Here is a 16,053-nt window from a genome sequence, read left to right as displayed (position 1 = left end):
TTGTTTCTTGCCCATTCACCATGGGAAGGTTAATAAACACCCTAAGTAATTGTCATGTTTTCTGAATAACTATTTAAAGTAGGAATTTTTGCAGTATTTTATCCTAGTACTGAACTCCTGTTACTTTTTTTTCCAAGAGCTTTCTTTGAGGTACTGTCTGCATGCTTCTCTTTGTGCAGTCACAAGCACTGCAGCAAGTCTTTTAGGAATCTTACAAGACCTGTCCTTTTTCTTGCAGTCGTACCTTTTACAACAGTTCCTCATTGATCTGTCTTGTAGTGTCAACATGGGATACAGAGGATGGATACCAGGATATTCTGTTCCTCTCAGTCATTTGCTACTAGTGATTCTGAGATCAGTTGCTCTGCCTTCTTTTTACTAAGACCGATCCTTCAGATTTTTCTTTCTCTTACACAGCCTTGTTTATCAGCAGTTTGTTTCTTAGGAATGCATTTGCAGGTGCTTCAAAGTACCTGAAAGCATGGCTGGCGCTTTTGAGTTACAGATTTCTCAGGCTTCTTCAACGTATAAATCCACCTGTCCATCAGCCAGAATCTTTGTAGGCATTTCCTTCAATCTGTCATATTTCCTATTAAATCCTGTCCAAATTTTCCAGCCCCTCCACTTGAATAGCACTTGAACTGAAAAATCTCAGTTATTTTCTGTTCACAGATCCTTTCTTTCCTCCATATTTTGTTAAATTTTCTAACTACTGTGAACATTTGACCTTGTTATCACTTCCATGTGCTCTTCAGCTGAGATTGGAATGCTCATAGTAATCATTTTCATATTGTGCTTTGGCTTTCATCCCTGCTCCTTATTTAAAATTTGCTTTTCTAGTTTTGTTATGTTTTACAATGGTAAGATTGTGTTTGTGACTTACCTGTTGCTTGCTGGACCATTTTTTCTTGCACAAAGGATCTGAATTGCAGGTCATTGTCATATGGTTTTCTGTTTTACTGCCTGGCAAATAGCTTATTTTTTGGTGGATGTGGGTTTCCAGGACATTCTTCTGAATTAACATACACCTGTGAGAACTAGTTTACAGTTGAAGAAGATTCTAAATGTTTGGATTAGTGATTTGCTGCCTGTGTTATGTACTCTTTCTTTTCCTTGTTGTCGCATACATTATCACTAGCATTGCCCATCACAGGTTACAAGCTAAGTAATGAATGGTATTTTGTCAGTAATATTTTGGAGATAGCTGTAGAAATCAGTTTTGTCCTTGTCTTTATGTTCTGGCAAAGTGTGGTAGTACATTTGGTATCTTCCGTAGCTTTGAATTTCACTTCTGTGGTCTGTTTTGTAAGTGCTAATACAATTTGTTGAGTTGGCTTTGTCTTCAGTGTACAAATGCAGACCTAGAGCTTCTTCTATTCATTAAAATATTCTGGCATTTAATTAATCAACTTGATGTTTTCTGACTGACAGTAACAGACTGCTGAATCCTTGCTTTCAGCATCGTGAGTTTGAGCACTCCTCTGTATGGCTATTTTTCTGTGGCATTTGTAGTAAAAACAGTTTATAACCTGTGGGGTTTGTGAAATGGTTTTCTATGCTAATAGAATGCATATTTTACCCAAATTGTAATAGTTGCACCAGAGTTCACCATGCAGGATTCAGAAATACAGCAGAAGCCTCTGTCACACCTCAACAAAATGTTCTTTGTCAAAGCTATTCCAAGTTATGAATCTATTTAGGCTGAAATATAAGATACATTTGAATCAAACTGTAAATGGAATCAAATTCAAGGAGCTTGATAGCTGATGCCAATACGACTTTACCTAGCTGAGGTCTGTCTCAGACCTTTTAGTGGCACTGGATATTTCTGATATTGGAGCAATTTACAATTTGGATCTTTACATAATTGCTGTTCTCTACTTTCATATTTGACTCTTGGGAACTTTCTGGACTAAGACTTGATGTTACCTGTAGATTCCTGTTTTTTGCCAAAAGGAGATTTGTGCAAAATGGGAGAGTATTTACCTGATGGTACTGAGGAGCCCATCTGTATAGATCCCCTGGGATGGGCCTGTCCTGTTCTTCAGTTCTCTTTGGACTAAGCCTCAAGCAACTAGTTTTCTTAAATATCTGAGATGCTGGTGACTGGCAGGGCTGGTTAACGCATGTCAGGAAGAGGTGGTAGAACTGCTGCTCACCCTTGCACTGTTGAAAGAGAAACAAAACTAAGTTAATTCAGTTTGTCTGTTGTGTTTACTGTGTATCCACATGCCTTTTATTTCACTCTTGGCTAAATCTGTGAGAGAAACATCTGCACTCTCATCTCACTTCACTTTCCCTTGGAACCAACCCATGGTGAGGGGGGAAGGAGGATGATTTAGTGGTCCCAGTACATGCAGTTTACTACCTCGTACCAGAATTTTATTGACAGTATTGTTGACACAAAATTGACTGTGTAAGTTTATACCCTGGTATTTTTGTCTCTGTAAGTATATTAACAGAGCAGCAACCATTCATAAAAATAACACTGTTGGTGTCTTGAAAATTATTCTGTTATAAAATAGACTGAAGATGCCTTAATTTGAAAAATAACAAAGTAGTGCCAAGATTCATATTTATTCTCTTTCCAATTATTCAGAGATTAAGAACAGAAAGAGATTCTTTGAAAGAAACTATTGAAGAGCTCAGGTGTGTACAAGCACAGGAGGGCCAACTCACCACTACAGGTAAAGGACAAATGAGGAGATTAAATGCATCTTTTCTAAAGTTCACAGGACTTATCGGAAGAGTGCTGAATGTGCTTTTGTGTAGCAGGGAATAAATTTAAGCTCCTCTGAGAACAGCAATGAAAAGCTGCTTCTGCTTGCTACTCATAACTTTGCAAGTATTCAAGAACTTTAAACATGGTTTCAGTCGATCAGAAATTTTAGTCTCCTTTCCTGTGTGTTAGTTTTTCTGTAATTCTGTATGTATATCTGTATGTATTTCTGATTTCTATGTAGTTGATCTCTGAAGAAAAATATGTAAGTTTTCTCACACATGTATGATATTTCATGTGTTACAATTTATTTTTGTTGCATTGCACAACTTTTTAGGTAAGCTAATGAGTAGAAAATACATCATAAAATCACTTCCACCAGAAAGAAGACAGAAATAACGATTATTCACCAAATGAAACTGCTGTTGCCTGTCTTGCTGTAGTCTGACTTTGTCTAATTTTCCATTTACTAGCATTACTCTAAAATTACAAGCTTGTAGAACAAAGTTTGTGTCTGATCTTTTAAAAGAAAGTAGCTGGTCTGCTTCTTAAATTTTTTATTTTTCCTGACCCAGGATTGATGCCCCTAGGAACAGAAGAACCTTCAGACAGTTTAGCAGCAGAAATTGTTACTCCTGAAATAAAGTAAGCTAATGTGTGTCTTTTTTTACTAATCCTTACAGTGTACCCTTAAATAATCACTTCATTTCTTAATCAGTGCTATAAAGTTTCAACAATTAATATATATATAATATATATTATATATATATATGTCCTCTTGTTTTGGATTTCTGCACAGCAGGAGCTTAGAACAAAATTCACTTGATCTCTTGAGTTTTTGTACTGTACTCCAGGAGAATGATAACAAACTCTTTTCCTGCACAGAGTTCATGTAACTGCGGTTTATATGAGAGTTAACAGACAAAATGCCAGTGGAACTTGTAGTTGTACAAGGAGGAAATTAATAAAATTGTTATAGAAACAGTTGATTTTATAATCTACTCTGTATCATTGCAAATGATTACAGTCTATGAAAGGACAGAACAGCCACCACAGAACTGAAAATCATAGTTTAAAAGGTTGCAGATGGTGCTTATCCTTGCCTGTGTGCTCATTATCACTGCAACCTGAAATTTAAGTTACTTAAAGACAGTCACATCTCAGAAATCTATTGACCCTTTAGGAATTTTATTCTTTCATTTCTACAAAAACTGACATTTTTTAACAATTGGAAAGATAGTTTTGGGGTCAAAACATAATTTGAGTGGAGAAAGCTAACAGTAGAAAAGAATTCTTCCAGCTCTGTTGCTGCACATTACTCCAAGAGCAATTCTTCTAGATTTGTTCAGGAACAACGAAAGAATGCTTTGATGCAGTATTAGTGAATTATGGAGTTATTACATAAACCTTTCTCATGACTGCATGAGAGAGGACAGGAAGCATAAATTCTGTAGATACTCAAGGTTAGACATGTGGTTTCATTATCTCTTCATCTTCAGCTCTTGAAGACGAAATCTGGATTTTATGCAAGCATGCATCTATGCAGTCTGTTTGCTAAATTTGTCCTTCTTGCCTGCCTCAGAGAGGGACTGTAGCAGTGGCTGCTGTAGGAGTACAGCTGCTTCCCCTGATGACAGGGGAAGACTGTAAGAGCCAGCTTACCCGCTGGAGTAGCTGCTGCTGCTCTCTTGTTCCCTGTGAGGTGACAGAACGTGGATCTGTACTCGAGCACCATTTTCCATCTCATGGATATGACAAGATGGGGGATTTTTCAGCAGGCAGGTCTGGTCTGCGACCTGTCATTTGCACCTGAGTAAATCAAGAAGTTAAGTGACATGAGGGAAAACAGACCAACAGAGTAGAAGTGACTTCCCTAGGTTCATACAGGAATTCAATGACAGCTGAGACTACAGCCTCCCTTGACACTTGTCACCAAGCTTTGTGTTCTCCACATTCAACCTATAAACCTGTCCTTCTGTACTCTGAGATCTAGTAGGGGCATTCAGGCATTTTTTTCGTGTTATGCTTTCTACAATTACAGTTCCTTTAATTGGGTTTGAATTTGCAGGTTTGAAGACTTAATTGTTTCATCTGTCTCTCTTAAATAGGTAAAGATGATCTTAATATTATCTTTACACCTTCTGTTGTAAACTGTTTTCTTCTTTAAAGAGATTAGTATACTATTTTCTATAAAACTGTATTTCTTGTGTTTAGGGAGAAACTCATTCGCCTTCAGCATGAGAACAAGATTTTAAAGTTGAACCAAGAAGGTTCTGACAATGAAAAGATTGCCTTGTTGCAGAGCCTTCTGGATGATGCAAACTTACGGAAGAATGAATTGGAGACAGAGAACAGGTAAGAAGTCTTGTCTTTCAACTCCTCTGTCCTCTGCTTCATTGACTTTTCTGACAATGCCATACACTTTTGACAGTACTGTGCCAATATCAGGTTCCCTGGCACAAAACAGGCATAGACTTAACTATAGTGAGCTGAGTGAAGGGCCGCAAGGATGTGATTACAGAACAACAACATCTTTCAGAGATTCTATGTAGGCAGGAAAAGAGGAGACTTAGGGGGGATGCTATTAATGTTTGTAAATATCTGATGGGAGTATCTAAGGGAGATGGACTGTTCTCAGTGGTGACAGGGGAAAAGGCAACAGGCACAAACTGAAGTACGTGAAATTCCATCTAAATGCACAAGAAAATACTGCGAGGGTTTCTAAACACTGTAATAGGTTGCCCAGAGAGGTTGTGTCCATCCTTGGAGATACTCAAAACCCAACAGCACATGTTCCTGAATGTAGACATTCATGGCACCAGACAAGGATGCATCTGAGGGTGCTAAGGTAGTTGGCTGATACTGCTGTGTGGCTGCTTTCTATCTAAATCTTTGACAGCTGATGTTGATTGGCGAAGGTTTCTGAAGCTTGGGAAAATGTAAATGCCACAGTCACTTCAAAAAGGGCAAGAAAGAGGATCCAGGCCTGTACGGATTGGTCAGCCACAGCTCATTTCCTAGGAAGCTCATGAAGGAAATCCATCTGGAATGAATATCCAGTTGCAAGAGGGACAAGAAAGTAGTTGAGAAAGGCTGATATTAATTTTTTCGGAGTAAAGCATGCCTGTCTAAACTGATAGTCTTCAATGAGATGGCTGCCTATGTGGAAGAGGGTGAAATACTTTAGATTACCTCAGATTTGGCAAAGCCTTTGGCACAGTCTCCTGTGATATCCTCATGTTCAGAATGGCTACATACAGGCAGAATAAGTGGACAATAAATTGAGTGGAAAATTCAGTCACAGTGAATAGTAATGCTGTCAACAGTGTAGAGAAATGAGCTGATGGGGGCCTGTCCATGTCTGGGAGGAGACTGGCAATGCAGGCTGGTGTTGGTAGACCAGGGAGAACAGCTCTGATGCAAAAGCACTGGGTATCCTGGTAGGCAGTAAAGAGAGTGTCTCAGCTGGGAATCCTGCAGCCCAGGAGGCTGACTGTGACCTGGGCTGTCCTCATGAGGCTGTGAAGCAGCTATTTGAGGAATCCCATAATACCACGTCTGGATGTAGCATTCAGTTTTGGACTCCTCAGTACAGGGAAGACATGGACATACAGGAGAGCTGAGATGAGCGACAGTGGAGCACATGGTATGTGGGGTAATACTGAGGACTGGGTTTGCTCAGCATGCAGAGAAGATGTCATATGGGAGATGGTTCTGCGATCTACATCTGCATAACAGGAATCTGTCAAGAAGACAGAGATGGACTCTTCTCAGAGATTGACAGTAGAAGGAAAAGAGGCAGTGGAAACTGTTTGGAGTATGGGAGATTCTGATTCAATACAAAATAAATAAATAAAACAATTTAAGAAATTTTCAACCTCCAGAAGAGAGGCTCAGAAAAATTGTCAGACTTCATCCTTGGGGGTATCCAAACCTCAACTGAACATGGTTCTGTGTTACACAACTGCTCTAAGTGGATCTGCTTGATGGGTCTGCTTCACGAAGGAAGTTGGGTTTAGATGATCTCTGAAGATCCCTTCCAACACACGGATTTTTAGGGTTCTGTGACTGCGTAAAGACAGTAAGCTAGTAGCTGTCTCACAGTGAGTCAGAACAAGTTAGAAACTCTTGTTGCACGTATATGGAAGTAGTTCCTTGTGACTTGCATCTATGCTGTATCAGACTATTCTGGGAGACTACAGACTTTGATTTCTGGAACTGTTGTTCCCTCTCAGTTCTGTTGTAAATTTTTAGTGAATAAAATACAGCATTGCATCTCTTGTGTAGATGATCTGAAAATACTAGACACTTAAAAGTCTCAGTCATTGTCTTGCAGTTTTTTGCTGTTTTCTGAAAAACAAAATATCTATTTCCTAGATTGGTAAATCAAAGACTCCTAGTAGTGCAATCCCAGGTTGAAGAACTACAAAAATCTTTGCAGGATCAAGGTTCAAAAGCTGAAGATGTAAGTAGAAATGTGTATAAAGTTTACATTCAAGTAGTTATATTTCTTGGACTGTCCATTTTTGATAAACATTTCTGCTTATGTAGTGAAGTAATATGCAAATGAAGATTTCTGGTTGTTTTGCATATTCACTGTTATGCTCTAAATACTAAGTTGTGCTTCTCTAAATAGAGTAAAAGACATAAGACATTTGTGTAGAAAAATATAAAAAATACTATGCAGATAAAGTGACAAATTTTGCTTAATTAAATGTGTCCATTCTAATAGTAAAGTCAGCATTGTTTAAAGTTATTTAATTAGAATAGAGACTTTTGAAAGGCATTAAGGACATGTTAATTCTCCACATCTTAGTAAAATATCTGAAGTTATTTTTCTTTTGCTTAGTGGAAAGTAAACCCTTTCCTGACATTGGAAACCCTGTAATTGCTAGAGTAAGTGTATCTTGTAATACCAGGCAGGCCAAAACTAAAAAAAAGGCAAATGATTAGTTGATTAACATTTGCAGCAGTTTCTGTTTCCATTCAAAGAGTTAGCTTTATTTTTAATAGGAGAACACCCATCATGGCAGTTAGTGTGGAGAACAACTTTCAGTCTTCCACTCAAAAAATTACTTTGCCATCTCTTGTGTTTGAGACAAGAAGATCTATAACTTTATTGAAAGCAGTGATTTGCAGGAGGGTACGTGCACAGTGTACACTCACAATACCAGTGTATTTCCCTGCTAACTGGCAACAAGTTGTAATGTGTTGCTTTCTATTTTTGTGTTTTTGTTTTAACTAATTCATATAAAAATGAAAATTATTACTAGCTGCTTGTTTTCATTTAAAAGTGTATTTAATTTAGCTTGTCCACTTAATTTCCAGAATAAGCTGTATGAACCTAAAACAACATAGTTGGGTTCAGTTAAGGTTATTTTTCTAAGTAACATAGAATGTGTTTTAGAATGCATTGTAAAATCATTTCATACTATTATGTGATTCTGAGGTGTTTCTTGGTTATTGACCAAAATCAGATTTTCAAGGTGAACAAGAATATGAAAAAATATATATTCTCAGATATTAAGTATTGTAAATGGTCCCTATCTAACTGCATTCAGGTTTATTCACTGAAATTGTAATTCTGTCCCTTTTTATGGCTCTGGCTTGGACTGTAATCTAGGATATGTCTGTAGCTCACTTACAGGAGTAGTTGCAGCCTGTGTAGGCATCCTCTGAGGTGATTCTGCTAACAGCAAAATACCACCATCAGAACACCGTGGTATAGCCTCGTGTGTACCAGGCAGGCGTTGTCAAGCAGAGCTGAAATTCGTGATGAAGTAGCTGCTTTCTGGGCTTCCGTGTAGGCCTGACACTGACAGCAGTGATTTATATGCACAAACCCCATGGCATATTTTGCTGAGCTTAGAGTGTAGGCCTTGACTTACTCTCTTAATTAAGCAAGTTGAGTGTAGAATCAGAAATTAATTGAGGTTTCAAGCCCCTCTGAATGGATGGGACACCTCATCCAAAATCTCATGCAAAGCAGAGCAAAACTCAAACCCAACTTCAGAGGTAGATCAAGTTGTGCAGGCACATGCTGAAGTTATCTTTGATCTATCCTTAAAAAGGGTGATTCTTCAGAGGCACGAGAGAAAGGATAAGGAGGCACTTGGCATACAGTTCATTGTTTCATCATTTTGACAATTTTTTCACTACTTTTCTGTAACAATGCACTTTTTCATATTTTCAATGTAAGAGTGAACTTAGTCTAAAAATCAAAAGTCCAAATTAGGAATGGATCTGTTTCATTTTACACGGAAGTTGTGGAAGGAGGATGTTAGGAAGATGTCAGAGCCATTAGGCCTGTAACAGGCACTGACACATCATGTTGGGATGCATGATTGATTAGTCAGTCCATCTACGTGTTGCATTGCTGGACAGGGAATGGCCTCCCACCCTTATCTTCCAGACTACGGTATCAGGTCAGACGTGAATGGTGTGGTCAGAATAGCAGGTTTGATTTGTTGTCCTTCAGAACGTGTTCATGTGTAGGGCTGCTCAACAGGTACCCCAAACAGCTGTGATTCTTTTGCATGCCTTATTATCACTTCCTTTCCTCATGCTTGTTCTCCTTTTCTCTGCCCTACTGTACATGTATTCCTAAATAAAAAACCTGCCTTTGGTTACTTCTGCCCCACTGGACATAGTCCTGATAAATCTGTAGAAAATCTGGAGTTTCTCCTAACATTACATAGGCCATCTTGGCCTTATATGCTATTCTTGGTACAGCTAGTATGTCCTCCTGACTTGGCATCTCCCTAGAAGCCCCCGGAACTCTTACCTGTTCTGTTTCTTGTGAAGTTCAGCTGCTTTGCTCATTACTCTTAACATGTCTGTGAAATCTGGCCATCTCTCATGGTGCTGTTTATAACTTTTGTCAGGTTCTCACATCAAGAAATTTTCTCAAGACACATGCTATAGTTGCCCTCATCCTGTTAAGTTAGCTTAACCTCAAGCCAGAGTATAGTCATCTGCCTGCAGCTTTAACATGTAGAACAAAACCAAGCTTTGATCCCCAAAGGGGGAAAAAATGTTCCTTTTATCTCCTTTAAGTATATGAGTAATTTTCAATAAAAAGACTATTTTTGTAAGTTTCTTTTTGATGCAAAGGAAAAATAGCAAATACTGAAAGGGATTTCTGTTTTCTAAAGCCACCTCGTTAGTGGTTTTGCTAGAGTTTTGTAAATGGAACTTGTTAGCATTGAGGGGGGGGAACAAAAGAGCCAGTATGCATTTGCTGATATTTATAGTTTTATTATAGAAATAGTTGTCTATTATGAACACATGAAAGATTTGAATGAATCTCAGTGTGAAGCTATCTCAAAATTAGATAAAGCTTCATTTTTTTCCTGAGATTTTTTTTTAAGGTCCTTTCCTTCCTATCTGAGAACAACGATTTTGTTAATTACCTGTTAGGAGCACAGGATGTGGGATGTGGATATGTGACTTTGAAGCTGACTTAAACTTAATTAAAAAAAAAAAGTAACATCTGCACATTTTTAGAATAATTTATTTTAATTTTTTATCTATCTTGCTTTGAGTATATACAACATCTTTGGGTTGGCAAAATCATATGTTTTACGTTTTATCCTTTTTCCTAATCATGTGTCTTGGGTAAATTACTCTGTCTGGGTAGACTCAGTCCAGCTTCTCTTAATGGTGGTGTTGTGAATCATTGTTAGCTTCTTGCTTGTGAGAATTTATGTTCTATCTATATGGGAGGGAGATTACTGCCACAACAATGCTAGTACTGTGCGAGTAGCATAAGCGAACATATACCAGTTGAATCCCAATTGACAAGTGGTCATTGGTGTCTTTACCAGTCTACACCCAAGTGTAATACAAGCATTCCAAAAGGAAAGCTGAGTTCAGTTTTAATTTTCTTAAAAGCCTTTGAAAATAGTCACTGTTGCCAGCTTTCCCATTTCTAATCTAAATCAATCAGTAGTCACTCAGACAGATATAAGCAACCTTGCCAATTTAAATACTTTGTGACCAAAAAAGATGCGTGCAAACATTTATTGTTACAGAAGAGTTGGTGAAGCAGTAGGTTTGTTTTTCTTTTTTAGAGGATTGGGAACAGAAAAATACAAATGGTCAAAATCCACAGCTCTAAATTTAGCTGCTCTAAATTTCTGACTTTGAAATCAGTGGAGTCATGTTGGATTATTTTACATACTTCCCCCATTTATTCCACTGCAATAAGGAAATCCAATTTTGAAGTTGGCTTTCAGACTTGAATTTGGAAATCAAAAATGTGACCCAGGAATGTGGTCGAAGACAATATCTTGAAGTCTTTACACTATGACAAAGCTGAAAAAAATAAATTTGGGGTGCTCAGTGAAATTGTCCCTATTGGTTAGGTGTCTAAACCTGTGGTGAAAGACCACTGGAGGAAAGGCAATGAAGTAATTTTGTTGCTGTCTTATCCTTCGATGGTGTTCTGGAACATTAGTCACATGCTAGAGCTCCACTGTGATTTGTATTGGATAAATACAAAACAAAAAGGCAGGTTCAGTTCTAAGTACTTTACATTTGTCTTGTATTTGATCTATGTGAAAATAACACAATTCAGAATCACTCCACAAAAACACATGCATCTCTTTGTTATGGTTGTAGCCCAATAGACTGCACACTTTCTCCTGTTTGTTACTTGTATCATTTTTGTCTTAAATGGCTTTCCAAAACAGCAGTTGTTCTCCTTTGAAATTCTGGTTTAGATATGATGACTTACAAATGTGCTTCTTTACCATTTATGTATTTTTTTAGTGATATGTTTTAGAAAATGCTACAGGATGAAACTGCTGATGAGAACAGAGGAGAAAAATACGCATGTCTGAAAATACTCATAGCTTTAACTTTCTGTTTGTGACTTTCTAAATAGTTTATTCTGTTGGCTGCTGTTTTGCTTTATACTAATGTCATCTCTGTTTCTTGGCAATGGGCTTCTGCTCAAGGCTATTGTGAGTATGGCTTTCTATTTACCTAACACTACTTTCAGTTTAAAGACATTTATTGGTTTTGTTTTTTGAAAGATACTCACTGTGTATAAAGTGAGTTTAAGATTAAAATAAAATTTACTTTGAAGATTTTAATTAAAGAGCTTATCTAAATGTGATTTAACCAGAAAGTGGAACACTGTAAGTTGTATGATATTTTTTACATGTCTGTAGTCAGTAAAGAACAGAAACAGAAAAGTGTTAAATGTTCTGCTATACTCCAGTCTAAAACACTCTATTCCCTCCAGTTTCTATGGGGACAGGAATTTGCTTCAGCTAATTTATTACACATCTTGATACAAATTGCTTTGCAATATTGGTAAGACAGCTCTTTTAGCAAATTTTGCTGCACTTTCTAATTTCATATTAATTTATTAAGACTAATTACAAAAGTACTGAATCATGAAGAAATTAAAACTACCATAGAGCATTATCATTTATGGATCTTGCCTGTATTGGTCCAGTTCCTGGGGAAGTATTTGTGAAGTTTCAAAGCATTCTAATTTCAGGATAGTCACATGGCTGTGAAGGAAAGGATTGCTGCCACAGAGGATGGATTTATAATCTAAAACTGAGTGAAGTAAAAATGTGGATTTGGGTTTAAATGTCAAAATTGTCTTAAAAATAATTTTGAAATTATATTAAAGCACCCCCATATATTAAAATAACACATTTAACTTTTTGTTTTAGTCAATTCTTCTGAAAAAGAAACTTGAAGAACATCTGTAAGTATTTTTTTCCTGTTGCTTGCAGTTTGAAATTAAATGTTTTCCATACGATAGGGAAGGCAGACGCTCATTAATAATGTATCTGGAAGATATACTTCTAAGAGAAATGGTTTAGCACAGAAATGTTAGGGAGTCTGCTATTTGGATATTATCGTTTCATAGAAAAACTTTGCCAAGTAATAAGAGCTGTGAATAAACCATAATTTTCTGTTAGTTAGAATACCTTGCCTAGCGTTGTATAAGTCTTTTGTCAAGAGGAGTAAGTCATTTTGTTCTGGGGAAAACACTTGAATTTAAATAAAAATAATCAGTTTACTTTTTAGTATACCTTAGGGCATAATACATAACATTTTAGAACAAAATGGTAACACTTCGTATTATTCCCTTCTACTTCCTAAAATGCAAAAGGCTTCACTTTTCAACTCTCTTACAATACGTGTAGTTTTTGTTGCTTGTGGTTTTAGCTGTTCTTGCATAATGTAATCTCAGTTAAAAGTATTCATTTTAGGCATGCATTGTGTAATTTACTGTAAGTTCTAAAGCAAATTTGTCATTTTGGACTGAGAACGAGTCTGCTTGCTGTTACAGTTCTCCATATACTGTAATTCTTTGCTGTCATGTGTTACAAATATTTCCACGGTGACATTAATAACACCTGTCTTTTTTCCTCATCCCACGTAGGAAAAATCAGTAATGCTATTAGAAATATATTGCTGTTTGAGTTGTTTGTTGTTGTTGTTTTTTTTTTTAATATTGGTTAATGTTCATTCAAACTCAGTAAGAATATTTGGAAAACAATATGTGCCTTTATGATTTGCAACAGTGAGAAACTCCATGAAGCTAATAACGAGTTACAGAAGAAACGAGCTATTATTGAGGATTTGGAACCAAGATGCAATAACAGTTGTGAGTTTACTGATGTGCACTCCATTTCTTTTCTTTGTAAAGTATTTCATGTGTGAGGTCTCTAATTATAATAGCTATAGAAGGTGCAAGATACACAAAATGCACATTTTAAATGTCAGTGATAGGTGTTAATTTCTCTGAAACTATGGTGACCAAAAAGATTATTGTAATGCTTGAGAAGCAGGAGATTGCATTTTAGAGACCACCATAGTAAGAAATGACAATGCCTATAGAAATACCTAGTCATTATCATACCTATCTTTGAACCTCAACTGTTCAGAACCGTCATGTCTCCTACCACCTTAGTTTAGAAGATCCTTGCTGCCATCACCAGCTCATCTTTTACGAACAATATATATTCCTTTGCTATGTTTTCAGGTAACAGTAGAACTGCGTTGTAGTTTGAGAATATTTTTGGGCAATGGTCAACACAAATGTAGGAATTATGTTGTATAGCTATAGGTCAGATGGTTTCTAGAGACCAGAATCTAACTGTTAATGTTTGCTTTTTAGCATGGTAATACTATTTATTTTGTGAGAAGTACCACAGGAGCCTGATTATTGGTTTTGAAGCTTACTCATAATAGAACAAGGCAAAAGCTTGCAACCAATGTCAGCTTCTCTGGTTTGTGCCAGAACAATTTCAACCATAAGAGATCCAGGAAGACTAAAATGTAGTTTTACTATTCATTATGTAAATTCTGTATCCAAAAGGGATTTTTAGTTAAGTTGAGAGAGTATATCTCAAGATATATATATAAGATATATATCTATATACAAGATATGTATACAAGATGTATATATATCTATATACAAGATATATATATAAGAGTATAACTGAAGGGTATGCAATAAAATTATATGTTTTAGCAAATGTTAGTACACTTGGAAACGAAGGTTAGGGACTTCATAAGCAGCTAATAAACATATGATCCTGACATTTTTATAAGCCTCAGTGTGAGTGTAAGAACGTTTTTCTGACTCTAAGACTTAGTTAAATAAATAAATAAATAGTAATGTTAAAGCTTCTGTAGTTTTACTGAAATTACAACTTGCTTTTTAAAAATCTAGGTCTGAGTTTTGTCTTGATAAAATAAAAATGCTTGTACTTCTTCCTTTATTCTCATAGGCAGCATAAAAGGTGTGCAAGTTATTTCTTCAGATTCTTTTAGCTGTCTTGAGACTGGCCAAAAGGATTTGGTATTTTGCAAGAATCAGAGAACATTCTGAAAAATGGATTCTTATATTCTTAGAGACGAGCTGCTATTGATTCTCTAACTGATCAGTGAAGACTTTTGGCAGGACTTACTTTGTTGCATTGAGCAATGATCAAGATGACTTGATCCTGTTTACTTAGTGTTTTTGAAGAGCTTAGAGAGAAAAGTGTAGGATAAACATGAAAGAACATTTTAATTGCAAAATAAATGGACTGAGGGTTGCCAACTATAACCTTGTGTGAGAACCAAACACCACTGTTCTGTGTTTTTATCCAGAATGATGGAATTGACCTTCTTTGAATATGTATAGTTTGTGCTTTAAGTGATAGTGGCTCAGCATGTTTTTGTATTGACACAGGAAAAGCCTGTGTGAAACTGTCCTGCTGATCTGCATTGCTGCTTGAGAAAATGTGGAAAAAATGAAATTGACTATATTCATGTTACAATTCTGATAAATTATGTTCAGTGTTAAAATTGAGCAGGTCTAAGTAAGAATCATATACCTCTTATGAATCATTCCTCTAACACAGAATAAGTAAATGCATTTTTATCTGAGTTGCAATATGAATATAATTTGAAATTTGTAATTAAGAAACTATTTAATAATTAATTAGTTTTCTGAGTCTGTTCCATAATGGCAATGATTTATGATTCCTTTTTTCTTTCTTTTTTCATAATCTTAAAAACAAAATTTGTGCACGAAAGACAATCTCTTGATATCATGAGTACATTTCTTATGTTTCTGAGCTCTTGAGTAATTAAAACTATGGTATCTGCTGTATCACATTCCTTATGTGATAAGAAGTGCAGTATGCCTTAAGTGTCTGTTTAAACACACAAAAATAAACATAATTGTTATTTCCCAATGTGTGCACCTCCTGACATAAAGCACTCAAAATTGAAGAGTTACAAGAAGCCTTACGGAAAAAGGAGGAGGAAATGAAGCAAATGGAAGAGCGTTACAAAAAGTATTTGGAAAAGGCCAAAAGCGTAAGTATGTGTGTTCCATGTTAATTATCACAGAATCAACGAATGGTTTGAGTTGGAAGAGACCTGGTTCCAACCCCCTGCCATGGGCAGGGACACCTCCCACCAGACCAGGCTGCCCAAAGCCCCATCCAGCCTGGCCTTGAACACCTCTGGGGATGGGGCATCCACAGCTCCTCTGGGCAGCCTGTGCCAGGGCCTCACCGCCCTCTGAGGGAAGAATTTCTTCTTAACATTTAATCCAAATCTTCCATTTTTTTTGTTTAAAGCCATTTCCCCTTGTCCTACTACTACACCCCCAGACAAAGCGTCCCTCCCCAGCTTTCCCGTAGGCCCCCTTTAGGCAGTAGAAGGCTGCTGTGAGGTCTGCCCGGAGCCTTCTCTTCTCCAGGCTGAACAACCCCAGCTCCCTCAGCCTGACTTCATAGGAGAGGTGCTCCAGCCCTCTGATCATCCATACTAGGATTGGTAATGGAGAAATTACCAGAACAGCT

General features: G+C 36.8%; 1 protein-coding gene across 4 annotated transcripts in view; it reads left to right on the top strand.

Moving 5' to 3' along the window:
* The window catches only part of HOOK3 (hook microtubule tethering protein 3), an 86,920-nt gene that overhangs the window by 55,612 nt on the left and 15,255 nt on the right, over positions 1–16,053 (top strand). For all 4 annotated transcript variants that reach the window (XM_072031447.1, XM_038170794.2, XM_038170795.2 and 1 more), the window contains 7 exons: positions 2,600–2,687; positions 3,295–3,364; positions 4,934–5,074; positions 7,097–7,184; positions 12,412–12,446; positions 13,273–13,355; positions 15,462–15,562. In XM_072031447.1, the coding sequence (XP_071887548.1) occupies positions 2,600–2,687; positions 3,295–3,364; positions 4,934–5,074; positions 7,097–7,184; positions 12,412–12,446; positions 13,273–13,355; positions 15,462–15,562 (606 nt within the window). The remainder of the gene's footprint in view (positions 1–2,599; positions 2,688–3,294; positions 3,365–4,933; positions 5,075–7,096; positions 7,185–12,411; positions 12,447–13,272; positions 13,356–15,461; positions 15,563–16,053) is intronic.

The sequence above is a fragment of the Anas platyrhynchos genome, chromosome Z (assembly GCF_047663525.1).
Source record: "Anas platyrhynchos isolate ZD024472 breed Pekin duck chromosome Z, IASCAAS_PekinDuck_T2T, whole genome shotgun sequence".
Lineage (NCBI taxonomy): Eukaryota > Metazoa > Chordata > Aves > Anseriformes > Anatidae > Anas > Anas platyrhynchos.
The sequence above is the reverse complement of the archived record's forward strand: the minus strand, read 5'-3'. Positions and strand labels throughout refer to the sequence as shown.